The 18,855-nt window shown below is 35.8% G+C and overlaps 2 protein-coding genes across 4 annotated transcripts; one reads left to right on the top strand and one right to left on the bottom strand.

The window, feature by feature from the left end:
• Window positions 1-954: 954 nt before the first annotated feature.
• On the bottom strand, window positions 955-8,424 carry LOC139952055 (adenosine 3'-phospho 5'-phosphosulfate transporter 2-like). The gene is made up of 10 exons (XM_071950989.1): window positions 8,278-8,424; window positions 7,080-7,328; window positions 6,138-6,259; window positions 5,765-5,919; window positions 5,343-5,450; window positions 4,884-4,981; window positions 4,387-4,479; window positions 3,463-3,574; window positions 3,021-3,090; window positions 955-1,884 (listed from the first exon to the last, which is right to left on the bottom strand). The coding sequence occupies exons 2-10, from the start codon at window positions 7,242-7,244 to the stop codon at window positions 1,734-1,736; spliced, it is 1,074 nt and encodes a 357-aa protein (XP_071807090.1). The 5' UTR covers window positions 7,245-7,328; window positions 8,278-8,424; the 3' UTR covers window positions 955-1,733.
• Window positions 8,199-18,655, top strand: LOC139952054 (squalene monooxygenase-like). 3 transcript variants are annotated; one of them, XM_071950987.1, is made up of 11 exons: window positions 8,199-8,285; window positions 10,535-10,669; window positions 11,014-11,152; window positions 12,893-13,127; window positions 13,798-13,978; window positions 14,375-14,471; window positions 14,913-15,198; window positions 15,562-15,777; window positions 16,263-16,382; window positions 16,897-16,984; window positions 17,884-18,655. In XM_071950987.1, the coding sequence occupies exons 3-11, from the start codon at window positions 11,039-11,041 to the stop codon at window positions 18,071-18,073; spliced, it is 1,527 nt and encodes a 508-aa protein (XP_071807088.1). In that variant the 5' UTR covers window positions 8,199-8,285; window positions 10,535-10,669; window positions 11,014-11,038; the 3' UTR covers window positions 18,074-18,655. The 3 variants fall into 3 exon arrangements, with proteins under 3 accessions (XP_071807088.1, XP_071807087.1, XP_071807089.1); XM_071950986.1 differs by lacking the exon at window positions 8,199-8,285 and adding an exon at window positions 8,615-8,710; XM_071950988.1 differs by lacking the exon at window positions 8,199-8,285 and adding an exon at window positions 8,896-8,995.
• Window positions 18,656-18,855: the final 200 nt, after the last annotated feature.

Below are 18,855 nucleotides of genomic sequence, written 5' to 3'. Positions count from 1 at the left end.
GACTGTTGAATGAGGTGCATTGTGGGATATATATGAATCAAATTTGTAATCAGCTAGACCACAATGCACCTAATTCCAAGCTTTACGCGCGCGCCCCAGTATTTGCGAAAAGGTCTATGGGATGGTACATCTAGAATAACAAAACCACAGTTGACCGAAGTTAATCTAATTGCCCCAAATAAAAAAACTCACAACTCTAAACAAAAACCATCCTCGGCCCATAAAAATATAAACAAACACCCCCAAAACAATCCCTCCATTAAATCCTCATTGATTGTCTATAATCCACTTCTTGCAGATGGCCCCATCTCAGTCTCAAGCTTGAACACATTTCTAACCCCCGTTTCAAGATCAGTTTTACTTGCTCTCGATCAATAAACTTAAACAAATTTAACTTAATGATTTCTTAAACAAAAGCAGAACTAACCACATTGACACATTAAATGATAGGGACAAAAGACAAAACTGGTTTGTACAAAATATAAATAATTTTTATTTCTATCTCCCACTAAAAAATCCCAAAATGATTTCTATGTCCTGCTACCAGCGAGTATTTTATAGATGAATTAAATTATTGACGCTGTAAAATAAATTATACCACCTTTCAAAGACCTTTTTGTTCTTCATATATTTGTGTTAAACTTGAACATGTTCTCACAAAAAACCATTAATTTTATTTGCACCTTAACAGGAATATTCAAAGGGCACAATAAAACATGCAGCTGTAATGTATTGAATTACAGATGACAATTATTGACAATGTGATATAAGAAGATAAACTTTACTCTTTCAAGATTGAAAGAAAACTTTGTGGAACAAGATTCATAAATAAAAAGCAACACATCAGTATGACCTGATGTTTTGACCTTAGTAGTCTTTCTTGAATTGACCCTAGCAGAGTCTCTCTCTCTGGCTTCGAGAAACTGCTTGGGTCAAAGCGTCAATGGCATTAACTTTTTCTTTTAAATTAAAAGCAAAAAATCGTTATGGCCCAATGTTTTGACCTTAGTAGTCTTTCTTGAATTGACCCTAGCAGAGTCTCCCCCTCTGGCTTCGAGAAACTGCTTGGGTCAAAGCGTCAATGGCATTAACTTTTTTTCTGCTTATACTTATAGGTCCTTTTGGGAGGTAAGCAGTTTGCAACAGCTTATTCTATTTTCTCAAAGTAAAAAGTACACTAAATATGTGTAGGTGAGGAGATAAAGATAAGAAAACAAAACCTAAAAAATAAACCTAGTGCATCAGCTGCATACTTCCCAGACTTATTTCACACTTTTTTTGTGTGAAAGGCAAATTGAAAGAGAGGCTTTAAAGTCAAATTCAGTTTTGCCATGGACTCATTTTCCAATAGGAAAAGGCCATGTCATACAACAATATTTCCAAAACCATATAAAATTAAATATTGACGCTTAGGAAATTTAAAAAGCATATAATTTAATAAAGCAGCTAGCACACTTTCTAAGGGATACTTTTAAAAAATGACCCTGTTATTTCAGATAAGATTACCCTTTGGTCATATCATATTTTAAGTCACACTTTGGTCCAATGTAACTAAATCCGAGATAAAAATTAGACATTTTATAAAACTGTTATGTGCTATTTTCTCAACATCTTAAACGGCTTTTCTTTTGAAACATTATCGGTCTCTATCTAAGTGATGTTTCTTCAAATCAAAATAAACGTCAACAAAACCAACCCTTTGATTCCCAAGATTTTCTGTGAGCAACTCAAAATTATGCCTCCATTACTGGTCTTTGTGACTTAGAGTGTTTTTGCTGGATACGTTTGACAATATTCAATACAGTGTGGTTTATTTTAGTCTGGTTCTTGCTGTAAACATTGAGAAAGATCCCAAATAGAACTAGGAGTCCTGACCAAATATATCTGAAAAACAAATAAATAAATAAAAGGTGATTTTAAACAACAGATTCATTGATTTAAACACATGTGGTACTTTTAAAGCACATCATTTGTATACAAAATATAGACTTTAAAGAAACGCTGTTGACTCCCATAAATGGCCAACCATGTTAGTTTGCAAAGTAAAAGGAAAACCGTGCAATTTCGAGGCAAATTTGTGTGGATCACTGTATTCTACTTTTAAAACATCTTTCTAACCATATGCATTTCATAACAAACGCTTTTTATAGACCAACTTGTCCGATCCAAGACAACGTGTTCCTTTAAAGGCAGTGGACACTATTGGTAATCACTCAAAATAGTTATCATCATAGAACCGTTCTTGATTACGAGTAATGGGGAGAGGTTGATGGTATAAACATTGTGAGAAACAGCTCCCTCTGAAGTGACGTAGTTTTCAAGAAAGAAGTAATTTTCCACAAATTTGATTTCGAGACCTCAAGTTTAGAATTTGAGGTCTCGAAATCAAGCATCAGAAAGCACACAACTTCGTGTGACAAGGGTGTTTTTTCTTTCATTATTATCTCGCAACTCCGATGACCGATTGAGCTCAAAATTTCACAGGTTTATTATACTATGCATATGTCGAGATACACCAAGTAAGACGACTGGCCTTTGACAATTACCAATAGTGTCCAATGCCTTTAAAGGAACACGTTGCCTTGGATCGGACGAGTTGGTCAAAACAAAAGCGTTTGTAACCGTTTTTTATAAAATGCATATGGTTGGAAAGATGTTTTAAAAGTAGAATACAATGATCCACACAAGTTTGCCTCGAAATTGCGTGGTTTTCCTTCTACTGTGCGAACTAACATGGTCGGCCATTATGGGAGTCAAAATGTTGACCCCCATAAATGGCCGACGTGTTAGTCGACGAGGTAAAAGGAAAACCACGCAATTTCGAGGCATGTTTGTGTGGATCATTGTATTCTACTTTTACAACATCTTTCTACCCATATGCATTTTATAAAAAACGGTTACAAACGCTTTTCAAAGACCAACTCGACCGATTCAAGGCAACGTGTTCCTTTAAGGGAGAGCCATTTGAGAGGCAATCTACAGTATGAATGTTAACACCATCTAAAAGAAAATATACTTACTGCGCAGTAAATGGCTTAGTGAAGAATAAAAACGATAAAATTATCGTGACAGCCTTGCGACATGTTGTAACTGCAAGGAAAAGAACTTTGTTTAGATATCACAAAATATAGTGTCAACTTCTCAAGGTTCTATCTATAATCTGCAAGAAAATAGAATGGTCAATGCTTATGAGAAAAGCATGGGGGAAATCTCAGAAAATAATGTGTTTGTATTTACTTCATAAATTTTAAGACTAAAAAGTATAAAATAATGGTTTCAAATCAAGCTGGTTTCAAAACAAACTGTTAACACGTTTTACTTTTTCATGCTGTTAGGGTGGAAACTTTTTTAACTACCCGGTACATCTTTTGTCAGCTTGCTTTCAAACATAACAGAAGTATGCTTTAAGAAAAACACAAGGACTCTAAGACTTGAACAGAAAATTAGGAACGCAAACTTTACCTGTCACTGTTGTAAGGGCGCCAAATGTTCGTATCAATGACAGAACAAACATGACTCCAAGATAACCAGTTAAAGCATAGATGATCGCATATCCGTAGGTTTTAACTGGATTCTGTTAAAAGAAAGTAAAAGGTCATCTTAATCCAGAAACTTTGAAATGGCAACAAAAATAAAAATTAAATGTAACACTTATTGTTGTGTCATGGTGGGTGGGGATTGTGAGGCAACACATGCATTCATTTCAAGCAAAGCAATGCTTTGGAACTTAAAGGAACACGTTGCCTTGGATCGGTCGAGTTGGTCTTTGAAAAGCGTTCTGTAACCATTTGTTATAAAATCGGTATGGTTCGAAAGATGTTGTAAAAGTAGAATACAACGATCTACACAAATATGCCTCGAAATTGCATGGTTTTCGTTTTACCTCGTCGACAAATACGGTAATGGCCGACCGTGTTAGTTCCCTACGTAAAATGAAAACCATGCACTTTTAAGTGATACTTGTGTGGATCATTATATTCTACTTTCTTAAACATCTTTTTACCCATATGCATTTCATATCAAACGGTTTCAAACGCTTTTCATAGACCAACTCATCCTATCCAAGGCAACGTGTTCCTTTAAAAATTCCAATTAGCTCCAAAGTTTTGTTAAGGATTATGTTACCAGGGAAAATATCTTACAAGGTTTAGAAACAAAGGAGGAAAGTGTTTTCTAAGACAGTAGAGATTTTACACGTAATATATATTATTGTTGGACTTTTTGATATTTTTTTCCATATGAAGTTTGTTACAATCAACGCTTAGGATCAGTGCGTTCTTTAAACTTGAAATGATACATTGGATTTTATTTATTATTCTTTTTACAAATCTGGTGAGTTAGCCAGTTTATTCTAGCCGGTTGAAAATAATCAAAACTGCTACTTACAGCAAAGAAAAACCAAAATCCAGTAGATAGGGTACCATTAGAGGCTAAATAGAATAAAATGTAGAAAAACCCAATTCCGTAGGAATAAAGTACCTGCAAAATAAACAATCCAAAAAGTTCACTCAGATTTGCAACATGTTCAATCAATAAATCAAAATAATGTGCATCACTTTGCTAGAAGCCAAACTTCAATCCCGATACTTCATGTAATCGAAGGGCATCAGAGGCAATTTCCTCCATGCCCTGGTCCATTGCCTTGGTGCCCTTGAAATGCCCCAGTAGAAATGTACAGTCCCCTCACGGGTGCCCTTTACCAAGGAGAAAGTGTCTTGGTGCCCTTGCCCTTTCAAAAACGGTTCATCTGATTTTGATGGATTTAGTTAATGCATTCTCTACAGAACAAAGCATTTCCATCAAAGTCTGAATGATTTTCTTATGATTTTGTCCCTGGAGTAAGGAGTAATTTATTCCTTAGTCACTTTTTGTAAAACACTTACCACTTCATTGTTGCTGGCTTGGTGTGCCTTCATTGCCTTCTCTTGGACATTTCCAATCACAGCATCGGCACACAATGCTGCCGAGATCATGGCAATTCCTGGTTTAAAAAAAAGGAGAAAAATGCTTTCATTATGGAGATGGAATTTAGCACAAGTTATTTATCTTACATTCATTTTATCCAAATATTCAGTTAATGATGTTCATGAACATCATCAAAAAAATATTTGGATAACAAAATATGACAACAGTATTGATATTGAGGGGGTGTCCTTGTCGAGGGGTCTCTTGAAAGGTTTATCATATTGGTCAAGATTTTCCAATGGAATTGCCCCCCCCCAAAAAAAAAAAGAAGAAAAAAAGGAAAACAGCCTTCCCCTCTTAAACCGGTCCTGGAAGACATTCTGAATAACAGCTTCAAGTCATCAATAGATCAGTTGGGGATATTAATACAAACAAACCTGTATGATTGAAGTTGGGTGACACTGTGCTGTCAGCCAGGATAAAAAATATAAGACCAATACTCATGCACAAAGCTGCACTTGCATCTACGGGGCCGTATTTTTTTCCTAGAAAGGAGTAAAAATAGAAATGAAAAACGGTTATCTAAATCACAAATCTTTATTTCCTCAGATCCTGAACTACAAACTATTTTTCTGAACTCCTTGCTGAGTTCTCTGCTAGCTGTGTAAGAACAGAATGCTTGATGGTGCTTGCACCAGCAAAAATGTCCAGTGAAGTACAATTATGGTAAGAAGGTTTTGTTTATGTTTCTAGCTTAGGGTAAGCCGATTCGTGACAATATATTCCAATGTTTGAACGTTCACTCAATTGTAAACAAAAAATGTTTCTTCTACTATTTTTTAATACAAGTAATCAATACCTTGGATAAGAACGCCACCTATCATTACTGGAATGAGTTTACAGCATTTGAAGATAACTTGTGTGGGGTAGTTCAGGTATCCAACTGCCGAGTTTGAAAGGCCCATTGTGGCTACAGTCAGGAAAGCCAATAAAGCGTATGTCCTCAGTGGAATTCTGTGAATGCAGCAAAGCAAAAAATGTCAGGATAAATTTTCTGAAATTTGTCCACAGTTTATTATTAGAATTCTAATGTTGAGTCCTGCTCACGAAAATTTATGCCATTAGGCACTATAACAACGATTGGCAAACATGTGAATCACAAATATTTGTAGTAAACAAAATCATCTAGCCTAAAATCAACTATCCCAAAATATGGATATTTAATTACTTACTTTCTTTCCTGTGATCCTGTTAACTTCATTTCTGTCATGCCAAACACTGTATAACAGGCAAACTGAACTAGCGTCAAATACCAACCAAATGGCTTGAAACCTTCCAATTTGAAAATCAGTTCCTGTTAAGAAAAGAAAATGCCACAGTAAAACATTAAACTAACATTGTAAGTTATCACACAAGCGCAAGTAGAATACAAACAAATATAGCGTTTCTGCGTCCCGGATATTAGCTGCATTATAGGTCAGTGAGGTTAGGTTCTGTTTTTGTTTTTGCACGCGTAAAGTTTTGAATGTAATTTTTGTCACTGAAAAAGCTAAGGGCAAGCCTTGCTTAGGGTGTATTTTCATTTGAACAATGCAACAGGCCTTTAGGTTTTGTTGTTCTTGCCTGTGAAGTTTCACCTTAAAAACCATTCATAAATACCTCAGACAGTTTCGCTATTCCTATTGGTGAAGAGCGCGTCACGTTGGTGTGTATAAACCTTTGTTTATGACCAGTAAAAAATGTTGAAACATGGGCGTGACACGCGAGTATGGACCTGTGCTTATAAGACAGTTTCTTCATTCCTATTGGTCGAGAGCAACGGCCGGGACAGTTCCCTTATAAGGAGTTGTTTACCCGATCGGGCCACTGGCCTTACCATTTCAAAGCTGGAGGGGTGTTGTGTTGAACTAATCATTGAACAATTACAATTTTTGCATTTATTTTACTTTTTGACCAAAGAGTGTTAAGTCTTCTGACCGAAAAGGTATTTATGAATGGGAATCAAAGTGTGTTGAATCGGGTTTCAACTAGTGGTTTAACCTGCCGAGGCCTGGTTCTTGATAATTTACCATGACTTCGTCTCAGTAAAATTATCAAGAACCAGGCCTTGTTGGGTTTAAACCACTAGTTGAAAACCTCTTCACCACACATTGACTCCCTTATTTACAATTTACCTGGAGGTACCCGTAGATCAAATAGAAGAAAAAGACTCCACCAACTCCTATTAAGAATTGTACAGGTTCAGACCACTTTGGAGTATCCACCGACAGTTTGTCAGTTGTCTTTCCGTTGGCAATGTTCACGACATGGTGACCAGAATCTTTTTTGTTGTTCATCATGTTGGTGTTGCAGGAATTTCTGTGTTGATTATGAACATGAGGAGTTGAGTAGAACTTGAAATCAGCTTTGCTACATCATTCAATCTGAAAAAAATCATCATATTCAACAATAGTCAATATTTAAACAGTTTATTTAGCAATAGTTTGGAAGATTCTTTTATTTAATCCAAAACCTTAAATTTTAGGCAGAGGATTACCAGCAAGGGTAAAATTATCTGTCTTCCGAAATGCTGTTTAGCTGGCATATCGTAGGTGCGCTTTTAATGCAATGACTGGCTTTGGCGAACCGTAAACAGCAACTAAAAAAACTTCCTTTCTTTCCAATTTTTCTATTCTTCACATTACGACCGAGGTGTGTTATAAATATTGCTGGCATAATTCGGTAACTAGTGTACATCTATTCCCCCTCGGGGCCTGTGAGGGCCCAGAAGAGGGACCTATTTCCCTCGGCCTTCACCCTCGGGGAAATAGGTTCCTCCTCTGCAAGTTCTGGTCTACCCCCCCCTTCCCCGGGGGAATAGATGTACATTAGCATGATTAGTTACCTAGTTTGCCAGTCCCAGTCAATTATGTGTACACTATGTATACATAGTCACCGAATGGTTGGTTGCGAACTTTGCCAAGCCCAAGGGGAGCCAATGTAGCGTAATGTGACTATGGTGTGAGGAGTGAGAAGTGTGTTGCTTTTTTGTAAGATAATTTCTGATTCCCCAGCTGAAAAATATATATTTTATTTTATTAAAAAAAAATTTAGGCGTAACGTTAAGGCCTATTTAAATAACATATTGATCAATGTAAAGTTAACTGTTGCCGGGACATACTTATATCCACTACCATTAATGCCATAGTAATATTATCAGATAAAGATTACTACATGGTAATTACCAACATTATTTAATTAACAAAACTGTTTTTAAGCATTACAGTTGTGTAGCGCCCTCTTTTGATGACTTTCTATATAGTATAATGCGTTTTTTTTCATCTCACCAATTTGCAATTAGTAAATACTTGATAAAAAAAGATGTTTACCAACCTTTCCAGGTAACCGGTGTAATTGTTACTTTTTCTGTAGCATTAGTTTGAACTTTGTCACTAAAAGTTGCATGACCGCCCTTTTTTAACCGGTTTTCTAAGAATTCTTGTAGTTATTAAGTTGTACCGCACGACGTACGAACGTGGCTAGTAGTACTGTACTTTTCTAATTCTTTAGCAAGCAGAGATTTTAGGGACAAGACTTAGTTTAAGTGTAGAAAGTCTACTGATATTAGTCTGGTCACTGTCATTCTATAGTTTCCACGGTTGCCACTATTTTGTTAACCTCGTACTCATAAAACAAACACGCACACACTACATATAGTGACAATAATTGATTGAATAAAGTTGGAGAACGAGGTTATAAAATAAGTTATGCAACCAACCCGTACATCTTTTGAGAAATTATCAATCAATGACGACCGGCTTATCTGGTGAGTAAAAGAGCAATACGTAATGAAAATAATGATGTTGTAATAGTTAATAATAAGTTAGTGGAATTCCTTTTTTTTTTCGTTCTGCCTTTTTTACGATATTCGATTATGTTGGGGACGCCCACCCACCACGTCCACGGCGGTCACATCATGGAGCTCACCCGGAATTCACATCACCCCACCCCACACACCATCACACACACAGTCACACCACATGTATTTTTATGTCATCCTATGCGGAATAAGGGACCTCCATGGTTTGTTTAAAGACACCGGACACTACTGGTAAATGTCAAAGACTGGTCTTCTCACTTGATGTATCTCAACATTTTATAACGCATAAAATGACAAACCTGTGAAAGTTTGAGCTCAACTGGTCGTCATCATGGTGACGGTCGTCGGAGTTGCGAGATAACTATATTAATATTTAAAAAAAATAAATAAAACAAACACCCTTTCCTTGTCACATGAAGTTGTGTGCTTTCCTTCTCAGATGCTTGATGTCAAGACCTCAAATTCTAAACTTGAGGTTTCGAAATCAAATACGTGGAAATTTACTTCTTTCTCAAAAACTACGTCACTTGCAGAGGGAGCCGTTTCTCACAATGCTTTAAAATTAAACTATCAACCTCTCCCCATTACTCGTTAACAAGTAAGGTTTTATACTTATAATTATTTTGAGTAATTATCAATAGTGTGACGGTGTCCACTGCCTTTAATTATGAGGGTACTTGTTGAAAGCCTGTTTCATGTAGCAACATAGTTAAAATGTGTAATTATTCATATTATTATTAATAAGAGTTTATATAGCCCACCTTGTTGAGCTGTTATTGTTAATGGCTCTCTCCATGGTCTCATCACTGTCGGCTTGTCGCCATTGTTGTAATTGGATTGAAATTAAATGGTGACATTGTTGAGACCGATGTTAAAAGACAGCCATTTACAGCTCAACTAGGTGGGCTAAACAAGAGTAGGCCTACATAAACAGTCAAGAGTGGTGTTATGGTGTTAACTGTTGATGTCATTAATTTTTTTATTTAAAAATATTAATGTAGAATATTTATTTGATTTGATCGAGTCAATTGTGAAATCAGCAGTGAGTAAGCTAGGCCGAATTAAACCCACAATCATTCTCCTTTTGACGAATGCATACTCCTGCAGTCTAACCACGTCCAACCACTTGAACACGGTGACTAAATGAGTAATTAATTATTAAAATATTAATAGTTAATTATTTGATGTTAACATTTGTTGTAAGCATGTGTAATGTAGCTCCACAGTACAGACAAGTGTTAACCAAGGGGTCTCCCTCTTCAGTGGTCCATACCCTTAGTGGTCCAGTAGCAAAACAGTTAAAACAGTTTCTGATACTTTCGTAAACGAAACTTGAAGTGTGATAATTATGTTTAAATAAAATGTGCAAAAAGGAATTTTTGCACCAGTCAAAAGGTCAAACTAAATGCTGGCCTTTAAACTAAAAAATGGATGCCAAACCTTGAATAAAAAAATAACAAAATTCCATTTATATTAACATTTTTGAAGGACCAACCAGACCAGCCAGACCAGGATGTGAACCCACACTATGTGAACAACAAATTTCAGTCCACTAGTGCTCATCTATTATGGCTTGCCAAATGTAGCCATGTACATTGTATACCATTTGTGTACCAGTATATTTTCAGAAAGTAAATAATCTAAAATCTGAGCAAGAACAGTCTGTTATATCACGCCACCCTACATGGTATAGTTTCAAGGTCCAGTGACTTTTATAGCCTTCCCAAAACACAATCAATAAAAATAGATTTCTTTTATTTGGTCACACAGATAACAATCCACAGTGATTTGAAACCCCCACTTAAGTCGACAAGGCGAAGTTACACAACTCTGAAGACCAGACATCATGCTGTTAGCAATCTCTGTGGATTTATCATTTCACACTTGACAGTTATTCAGAGAGAGGTAAGTAAGCAAATCTGTTCATCGTCACATAATATTTTTATTTTTACAGAATAGTTCTGTGTTTTTTTTATTAGTTTTGGTTGAATTTTGCTTTAAAAATGAACTTCATGTACCTAGAGTTTGATGTTCTTCCCCCGATTGTTTACCAAATACTTAATTAATGTGGATTTTAATTTGTGACATTCAGCTTTGTTTAGTATTGAAAAGGAAAAGAAGCATTTTTTTAAATTTCCTTATATTCCACTTCATTCCTGCAAAGATATTGCATTACTAATATCGATATAGACAAATCGCTCAACAAATACAGAATAAATATTTACCGTCTTGACTGTTTTATAAAACAGGTTGCAGCAAATCTGATCATCAAGCATGGCTTTTACAAGTAGCCTTCTGCAGCTCGTTCCACTTAGTCTTCCAGTTCTGATTGTGTTCTTGGTCGGCATAGGAGCAGTCTCATACTATCTCTTGGTTGCATCTAAAAAGGTGAGACCATCGCTTTTGAAAAATGGTAATCTCTATGAAATGGCTATTTCTACAGGTAGGTGAGAGAGTAATAAAATCACATCAAAAAGGGAAACCACCACCCTTTGCATTCATTGATCTACATTTTGAATCAAGTACTATGATTGATAGCTCAGTCTTTTATAGTAAAACCAATTGCTGATGTATTTGTTTGAGTGTTGGTAAATGTCCAGTTGTCCGCATTGGTAGTATTGATAAAATAGGTTTACCATTATTTGTGTACTCAAAATAGTGTAAATGGTGTGTGTAAAACTAACAAAAGTCAAGTTTTTAATAAGATAAAACTTTACTTTTAAATAGTTTGAAAGGAAGTTGTTCAAACATTCCTCTTTAAAAAAAAAATACAATTGAACTGGAACATTTGTTGACTTAGATAATTTTGAGGTTAATTTTTTATTTATGTAAGTAGGTCCACTGTGCACGTGTAGCTCACATGTATTTCCTGTTGATTGAGCAAATATGCTGGTAGGAACTATGTGTGGTTACTTACACCCAGTTTCATAATTTAATAGTAATATGTTCTTCTTTAGCATTTTACATAAAATCTTAAAACGCTGATACAGGAAATCACAAACAATAGGGGGCCTTGTACAGTAAACTAGGAAATCAGTAAATGAAATAATAAATGAATGATTTAGGCCTATATACATGTAACAAGTAAAAGAGCACAATGAAAAAGAAAAGACCCATGATCACAAAAACCTCGTAACACATATAAGGAAGAGTATGTTTTTGCAGAATATTTCAGTACTGCACAATGTAACTTAACAATACAATGTTTCAGTTGATTCTGTTTTTAAAAGTACAATACATTGTTTAAATGTTTGTTATCAGCATTTAGCAATCAGCCGAACAAAAGATTTTGACTTTGTCCTCTCGATTTGAGTTCTGATTTTTATAAATAGGTCTGACTTACTTAGTGAAGAATGTTTTGCTGCTGGCTCTTGAAAGCTAAACAAACAAATTTACATTCAGTTTTATTGATAATTGTTTAAATTGGACGTATCATACAGTTACCAGGGTAAACACAGGTTCAAATGTACATTCAGTTAGGGGTTAAACTTGTGTTTCATTTTGTTCGGCTGTTTTTTTCTACTTGAGTCAAAATTAAATGTTCACACATATACTATTTTGGGTGAACAAAGAAAAATTGACTTGAGTGGGACTTGAACCTGCAACCTCTGGATTAATGTGCTGGCACTATACCAACTGAGCTATTTAGCCCTAAAGTTGGCAGTCTTCCTATTTGGTCAATATCTTTGTTCGGGTTGCCAGTTAGAAGCCATACAACTATTAACTGCTGTATGGCCAGGGATCACACCTAAGTGTATGATACAGCCTGAGATTACATTAAGGGAGCAACAAAAACATTACCCAGTCAGCTTCATTTTTGGTTTACGTGTTACTTACCATATAAAATATGATAATAAGTTTTACTTTTTCCATTCCTGATTTCCTTGTGCTGAAGGCCTCTCCTGTCCCTCGGTCATTTTTTATCATGAGTCTGCCACTTTCTTTATCCCACAGTACTTTGAGATTAAACACTGTCATTTTAAAGGAACACGTTGCCTTGGACCGGACGGGTTGGTCTAAAAAGTTGGAAAATGCATGGGTAGAAAGATGTAATCTGTCCACCCAAAATAAGTTAAGTAACTGTTTTGCTGCATATTATTAATGAAGGTCTTTATTGATTTATTTTAGGTTTCAAAAGCGAAAAGAACTGAATCCAACCATGTCAAGAAAACAAGAAACCCTTCCGATCCAGAAGTTATCATCGTTGGTTCAGGAATCTTAGGCTCAGCGATGGCTGCTGTCTTGGGCAAGGATGGTCGTCGGGTCACGATAATTGAGAGAGATTTAAAACAGCCAGATCGAATTGTTGGTGAACTCTTGCAACCTGGTGGTTATGATTGCTTGAAAGCCCTAGGATTAGAAGGTAAGAAAAAACAGAAAATATCACAGGCCTGGAATTAGATAGAGGCCACAGAAACCATGCCCCCCCCCCCCCCCTGTTGCCCATTGGCTTTGGTGCCCTTTCAACACTCCCCAGATACTTTAATAGTTTCCATTGGAAGTGCCCTTTGCAAAATGAAAATGGCCTTGCCCTCTTAAAGATGAAATTCAAGGCCTGATATCAATAATACATGATTGATTACGCGGACAAATAAAAAAGTCTGAAAAATAACTTGAAAATGTTTCATAAACTGGTACCAGAAAAAAAATTGTCTTTTAAAAAACACAGTTCTAAAGACTGGTTCATACATCCTGCGATAGCGAATGAGATGGGCTGTTTTCGCAGCGAATGTTTCGCAGGAGTTCAGCACAAGTCAACTGATGCGATTTATTCATTGCGAGTTTGTGACCTCACAATTTACATTTCATTCGCATGAGGTATGAACTGGGCTTTATGTGAACTAAGTGAGATTGAAATAAGGATGATTATTAATCTAACAAAACACCAACTTTTGTTTTGTGTTTTGTCAAAGAAATCACAAGCTAATTGGAAGAAAATTTGACAGATTGGTTGTATGACACTTTTATTGAAGCCGATTACAAATTTAGTTATAAAAACCCATCTAATTGTTCTTTCCTCATCTTTCCTACAGAGAGTGCCGAAGATATAGATGCTCGCTGCGTAGAGGGGTACATCATTCATGACTTGGACACCAAGTCCAAAGTCGATCTTTCCTATCCCAAAGATGAAATGGAAACTATACAGTCAGGACGTGCCTTTCATCATGGCCGATTTGTCATGGGTCTAAGACAAGCTGCTATGAAACAGAAGAAGTAGGTCTTTACAACAATTTTATAAACTATTGATCTAATTTATATTCAGATAATTTATGTTTGTGTGTAGTTTAAATTGTGTGTTGCATGTTCAAAGGATATTTTACTCCATGGTAGGACCAATAAACTGAATTGAATTAAAGGAAATTTATTTTGTAAGAGCATACTGGATGTTGCATTTTGCTTTGTTTGATACTTTGTCACTGTTGGTTTTTGATGTATTTCTTGAAGATTTTGAAGTCTATCTTTTTCTCTTTTCCAGGTTAACTGTTTCTGTACATTTCTTTGAATGTCTAATAAGAAGTACTGTACTTGTCTTTAAACTTGAGAGACTGAACTAAAGCAAATCAAACAATCCAAAGTTAAATGGAGCTTTTACATAATTTGCCTTTACAGTGTCACATATATAGAAGGAACAGTGACAAAGATTCTAGAAGAAAATGGCTGCGTAGCTGGTGTTGCCTACAAAGAGAAGGGGCTACAAGATGAAAGAGTAAGTTTAGCTTTGAAAGTTTTCAAGTGTATAATATTCGTAACTTTTTGATCTCTCAAATCAGGTACTGCATTTTGTTTGTTATTTTTGTGATATTGTAACAATTTGTTTTGAAATCATCATCATGTATTTTATTTGTTTGCTCTGACGAAAACTGTTACTTTGCAACAATTGTCAAACTTATCTCCCATTCTTGCGCAGCTGTGCCTTCTTGTTTTTTATTTGTTTTTTGCTGCCATAATGATGTCACTAAACAGTGAAATTGTCTTAACTTGTACAAATGTATTTGATGTGTTTCCTTAAATTATCTTGTGTCCAACTTATTTATTTGACACTGTTACTGTGGCATGCTACATTTGTAAATCTGGTGAAATAACAAGTAATAACAAGTTGCATTGTTTCCAATGCCTAAGTAAAATGTAATTCATTCTTTGTTTGCAGGAAATCTTTGCACCCCTCACCATTGTCGCCGATGGCTGTTTCTCCAAATTCCGTAAATCTCTCGTCACCTCAAACGTAAAAACAACCTCACATTTTGTTGGTACCATCATGAAGAATTGCCCTCAGATAAAAGAGAACCATGCAGAGCTTGTTCTAGCTGACCCCTCCCCTGTCTTGATATATCGGATAGCTGAGGAAGACACCAGGGTGTTGGTGGATGTCCGAGGTCCAATGCCTAAGGATATGAAGGGGTATATGATGGACAAGATTCATCCTCAGTTACCAGGTAAGATTCTTAAGAGGTATGATATATTAATTTTGGTTTTACCCATATACACGGTCGTGTGTTAATACTGTATACTCAGTACTTTCCTGAGCTCTGTGAACAAAATCACAGGCATATTACTTGGGTAGGATTCGAACACATGACTTTGCAATTCAGTGTCTTACCAACTAGACCACACCGAGATTGCCTGGTAGCTAGAGGCAGTTCATTAACCACTTCTCGTCAGATGACGTGTATACTCCCAAAATAATTTTGGGCTGGCCTACGGTGGATGTTTTTTAACAACTGGAACATCAGAGCAACCTCCATTTTTGCTGTCAGTTGTTATTCCTCATGTTGTATGCATTTCTTTCCATCTTTTAGACCATCTCCAAGAACCATTCCTAGACTCCATTCAAAACGACCGTATCCGCAGCATGCCAAGCAGTTTCCTCCCACCAGCACCTCTTGAGAAACCAGGTGTATTACTCCTTGGAGATGCCATGAACATGAGACATCCACTGACAGGTGGTGGAATGAGTGTTGCTCTTAACGATGTTAGAATATGGAGGGGATTACTGAAGGATATACCAGACTTGGGTAAGTAGAATATTGGAACCCAATTTCATGAGGTCTACAAGCACACAAACATGCTAAGCACAGATAAATCTTGCTTAGCAAAAACAGATTACCGGTCAAAACTTCATTAAGTTTACATTGTTGCTTGTGGTGCCCCACTTATTAATGGCTCATCAACAAAATTTGCCATGCAGAATTTTCTGCTTAACAGCTTTATGAAGAAAAACTTTCCTCAGAGACTGAGACGTTTAGCTTAGGCCAGGTCCGAGTTAGTGGCTACAGCTATTGCTATGACTAGGTTTCTGCGTCATCGTGAAGTATAGGTCGTCCTTAGCATCACCCTTAACAATGGTCATAGCTGTAGCAACCAATTTGGATACAGCCTTAATTTCTCATAACATACATTTGAATGGTTGGTCCTAACCTTAGCCTTGCAATATTTTGTGTGTCAGCATGAAGTTTTGTGTTAATTTTGAATAATTATATAAATTTGTATTTTTCCTCAGATGAGCATGAACAAATCGTGAAGTCATTGAGAGCCTTCCATTGGCTGCGAAAAACCTCCCATTCGTTTGTGGTCAATGTTCTTGCTCAAGCTTTGTATGAGCTGTTTGCTGCAACAGATTGTGAGTTACCATTCTTCTTTGTTACAAAAACAAGATACTTTATCATAATCCTTTTTCATAATTCAGGCATACCTATTATAATCTAGTTTGAGATTTTTGTCTGTTTGTCTGTCTGTCTGTTGTCTGTTTTTCGGGCAGTGTGATCACTGTCAGCCTTTCTTTGTTTAGTCTGCTCCTTGTAATGTCTGTATGGTTGTGTCTGAATCGGCGACTTCGGCTACAGCTATGGCTAGATTGCCCGCGTCTGCCTGTTCTTCAACACTGGCAGATGCTCTGGTCTAGTTGTAGCTGTAGACGAAGTCGCTGTTTTGGACATGGCCTTAGTGCAGTTTTCTTTTCTATTTCCCTATATGTGACCGTGTCTCTGACTGAGACGTCTTAAGGCTTTCAAATACATGTGTTGCTTTTTAAAAATGCACTAGATTTGAGGTTTCAGTTTTAGATAAGATACAGCAAAGTTCTTGTGCTCATGTCTAAATCTTGATGGAACCATTATTTCTAATTTATTTTCTAGGTCATTTGATGCAGCTGAGGAGAGCTTGTTTCCATTATTTTAAGCTTGGTGGTCAGGCCGTGTCTGGACCTGTCGGACTTCTCTCTGTGTAAGTTAAAACCTTTTTTTTATATTTTAAACTTCATCATCTCATGACATTTTTATCCCTGAATTTTGAGTGGTTGTATTTATGTTTTGATGTTGAGTGCCACTGTTGTGTTTTAATAATTTCTAATTTGTTTGCCTTTTTATCTTTCTATGCTTTTTTGCTTTTGTTCAAATTGTGTATATTATTTGGTCACTTCTTTATTAATTGACCGAAGTGGACATTACTGGATTTACGTCTATTTCATAAAATGTGTTTTCAATTGTATTGTTTTGACAATTGGTTCTTTATTTGCTGTTTTATCTTTCTACGCTTGTTACTTTTATTCAAATTGTGTATATTAATTGGTCACTTCGGTATTCATTGACCGAAGTGGAAATTACTGGACTTATAATAATTAATAATATTATGTCTTTTTCATTAGATGTATTTTTAATGAGGTTGTAGTTACTATGTTTGAGATGTGTTTCCTTGAGTGACAATATTAGGAAATAAATTCAGAATGCTTTTCCCTCCTTACAGCAGGTTCAATTCTTGGTCTTGAAACTTTTTGCCATAAGCAAGGATCTTAAACGTTATTGCTTCGTCCTTTGACTGTAAAGCCATAAGTCCAATGTGTTGTGTTATGCACGTAAATGAAACTAGTTACACTTAATTCTAAGCAAAGTATGTTCTGGTAATAGTTGCCGATTGCTACACAAATGGATCTCATAAACAAAACTAGTAATAAATGCATTGAGATGCCTGTAGATTATGCGGTATATAAACTAACTATTATTATTTTTCTTTGTAATAGTCTTTCATACGGATAGTAAATTGATGTAGATAGACTGCTACTTAAAAAACAAATTTTTCTTTGTAATATGATTTGATACTAATAATAAATTTATTTCTCTCACCAGATTACATCCAAAACCCCTTGTACTGGTTGGTCATTTCTTCGCTGTTGCGCTGTATGCCGTCTACTTTGCATTTAAGTCTCAATCTTGGCTAACGAAACCCTTGGCAATCTACGAGTCATTCTTGATATTTGGTAAAGCATGTATGGTCATCTTTCCTCTTATCCTATCAGAGCTCCACATGGTGAAGTGAAATGTTCCTAAAGGAGTCACGGAAATCTGAAGAAGCTTTGGCATATTAAACAAACTTGTCTTCCTTGAATTTTTAAACAGGGCACGTTAAAAATTTGTATTGCTGTTTCTCTTTCAAAGTTGCAAGAAATTTTGATCTGATGTTTGTGCGAATTTTATTTTGGTTTCACACTAATAATATCAAAAAGCCCACAAGAACTTTCAAACAAAATGTTATAAATTTACGTCGAGTAAGTTTTGGTATGTTTGCAACTGGCCTATTCCTAGACGGTAATAAACTGTTCTGATTTTTAAACGGAGCTTGTCCAAATTTGTGTTGAATTTTTAAATAGGGCTTGTCCAATTTAGTATTGGTTAAGGATACTTGATATTGGAGGAATTCATTGAAGATTTTGCTTGTGCTGTAAACAACGCTATATATAAACTACTCACTACACAGGTTTTCAAAAGAATTATTGGAAGTGGTGGAAGCAGTTAGTTATTTAATTGATTGAATAAATAAGAGACAGGTGCAGATTGTGATGTATTGAAACTTCTTATCAGAGTTGACCAAATAAACACATAAAGTGCTACATACTGATAGATATTTATTATATAAACCTTTGTGTCATGGTGTGTCAGTTTTATTGTTGTCATCAAATCAACTTCAGTTGAGACTGCTCTTTTTCAGCCGACTAATTGTAGACAAATATACACAAAGATTTTCTGTATTTCTTCTAAAAGTACACAAAGAAGTAGTCAGTGTTTATAAAGACTTACTGTTTTATTACATGTACATTATAT

This window comes from Asterias amurensis, chromosome 20 (genome assembly GCF_032118995.1).
Source record: "Asterias amurensis chromosome 20, ASM3211899v1".
NCBI classification, from domain to species: domain Eukaryota; kingdom Metazoa; phylum Echinodermata; class Asteroidea; order Forcipulatida; family Asteriidae; genus Asterias; species Asterias amurensis.
Note: the sequence above shows the minus strand (reverse complement) of the source record. Positions and strands in the feature narration are given on the sequence as shown.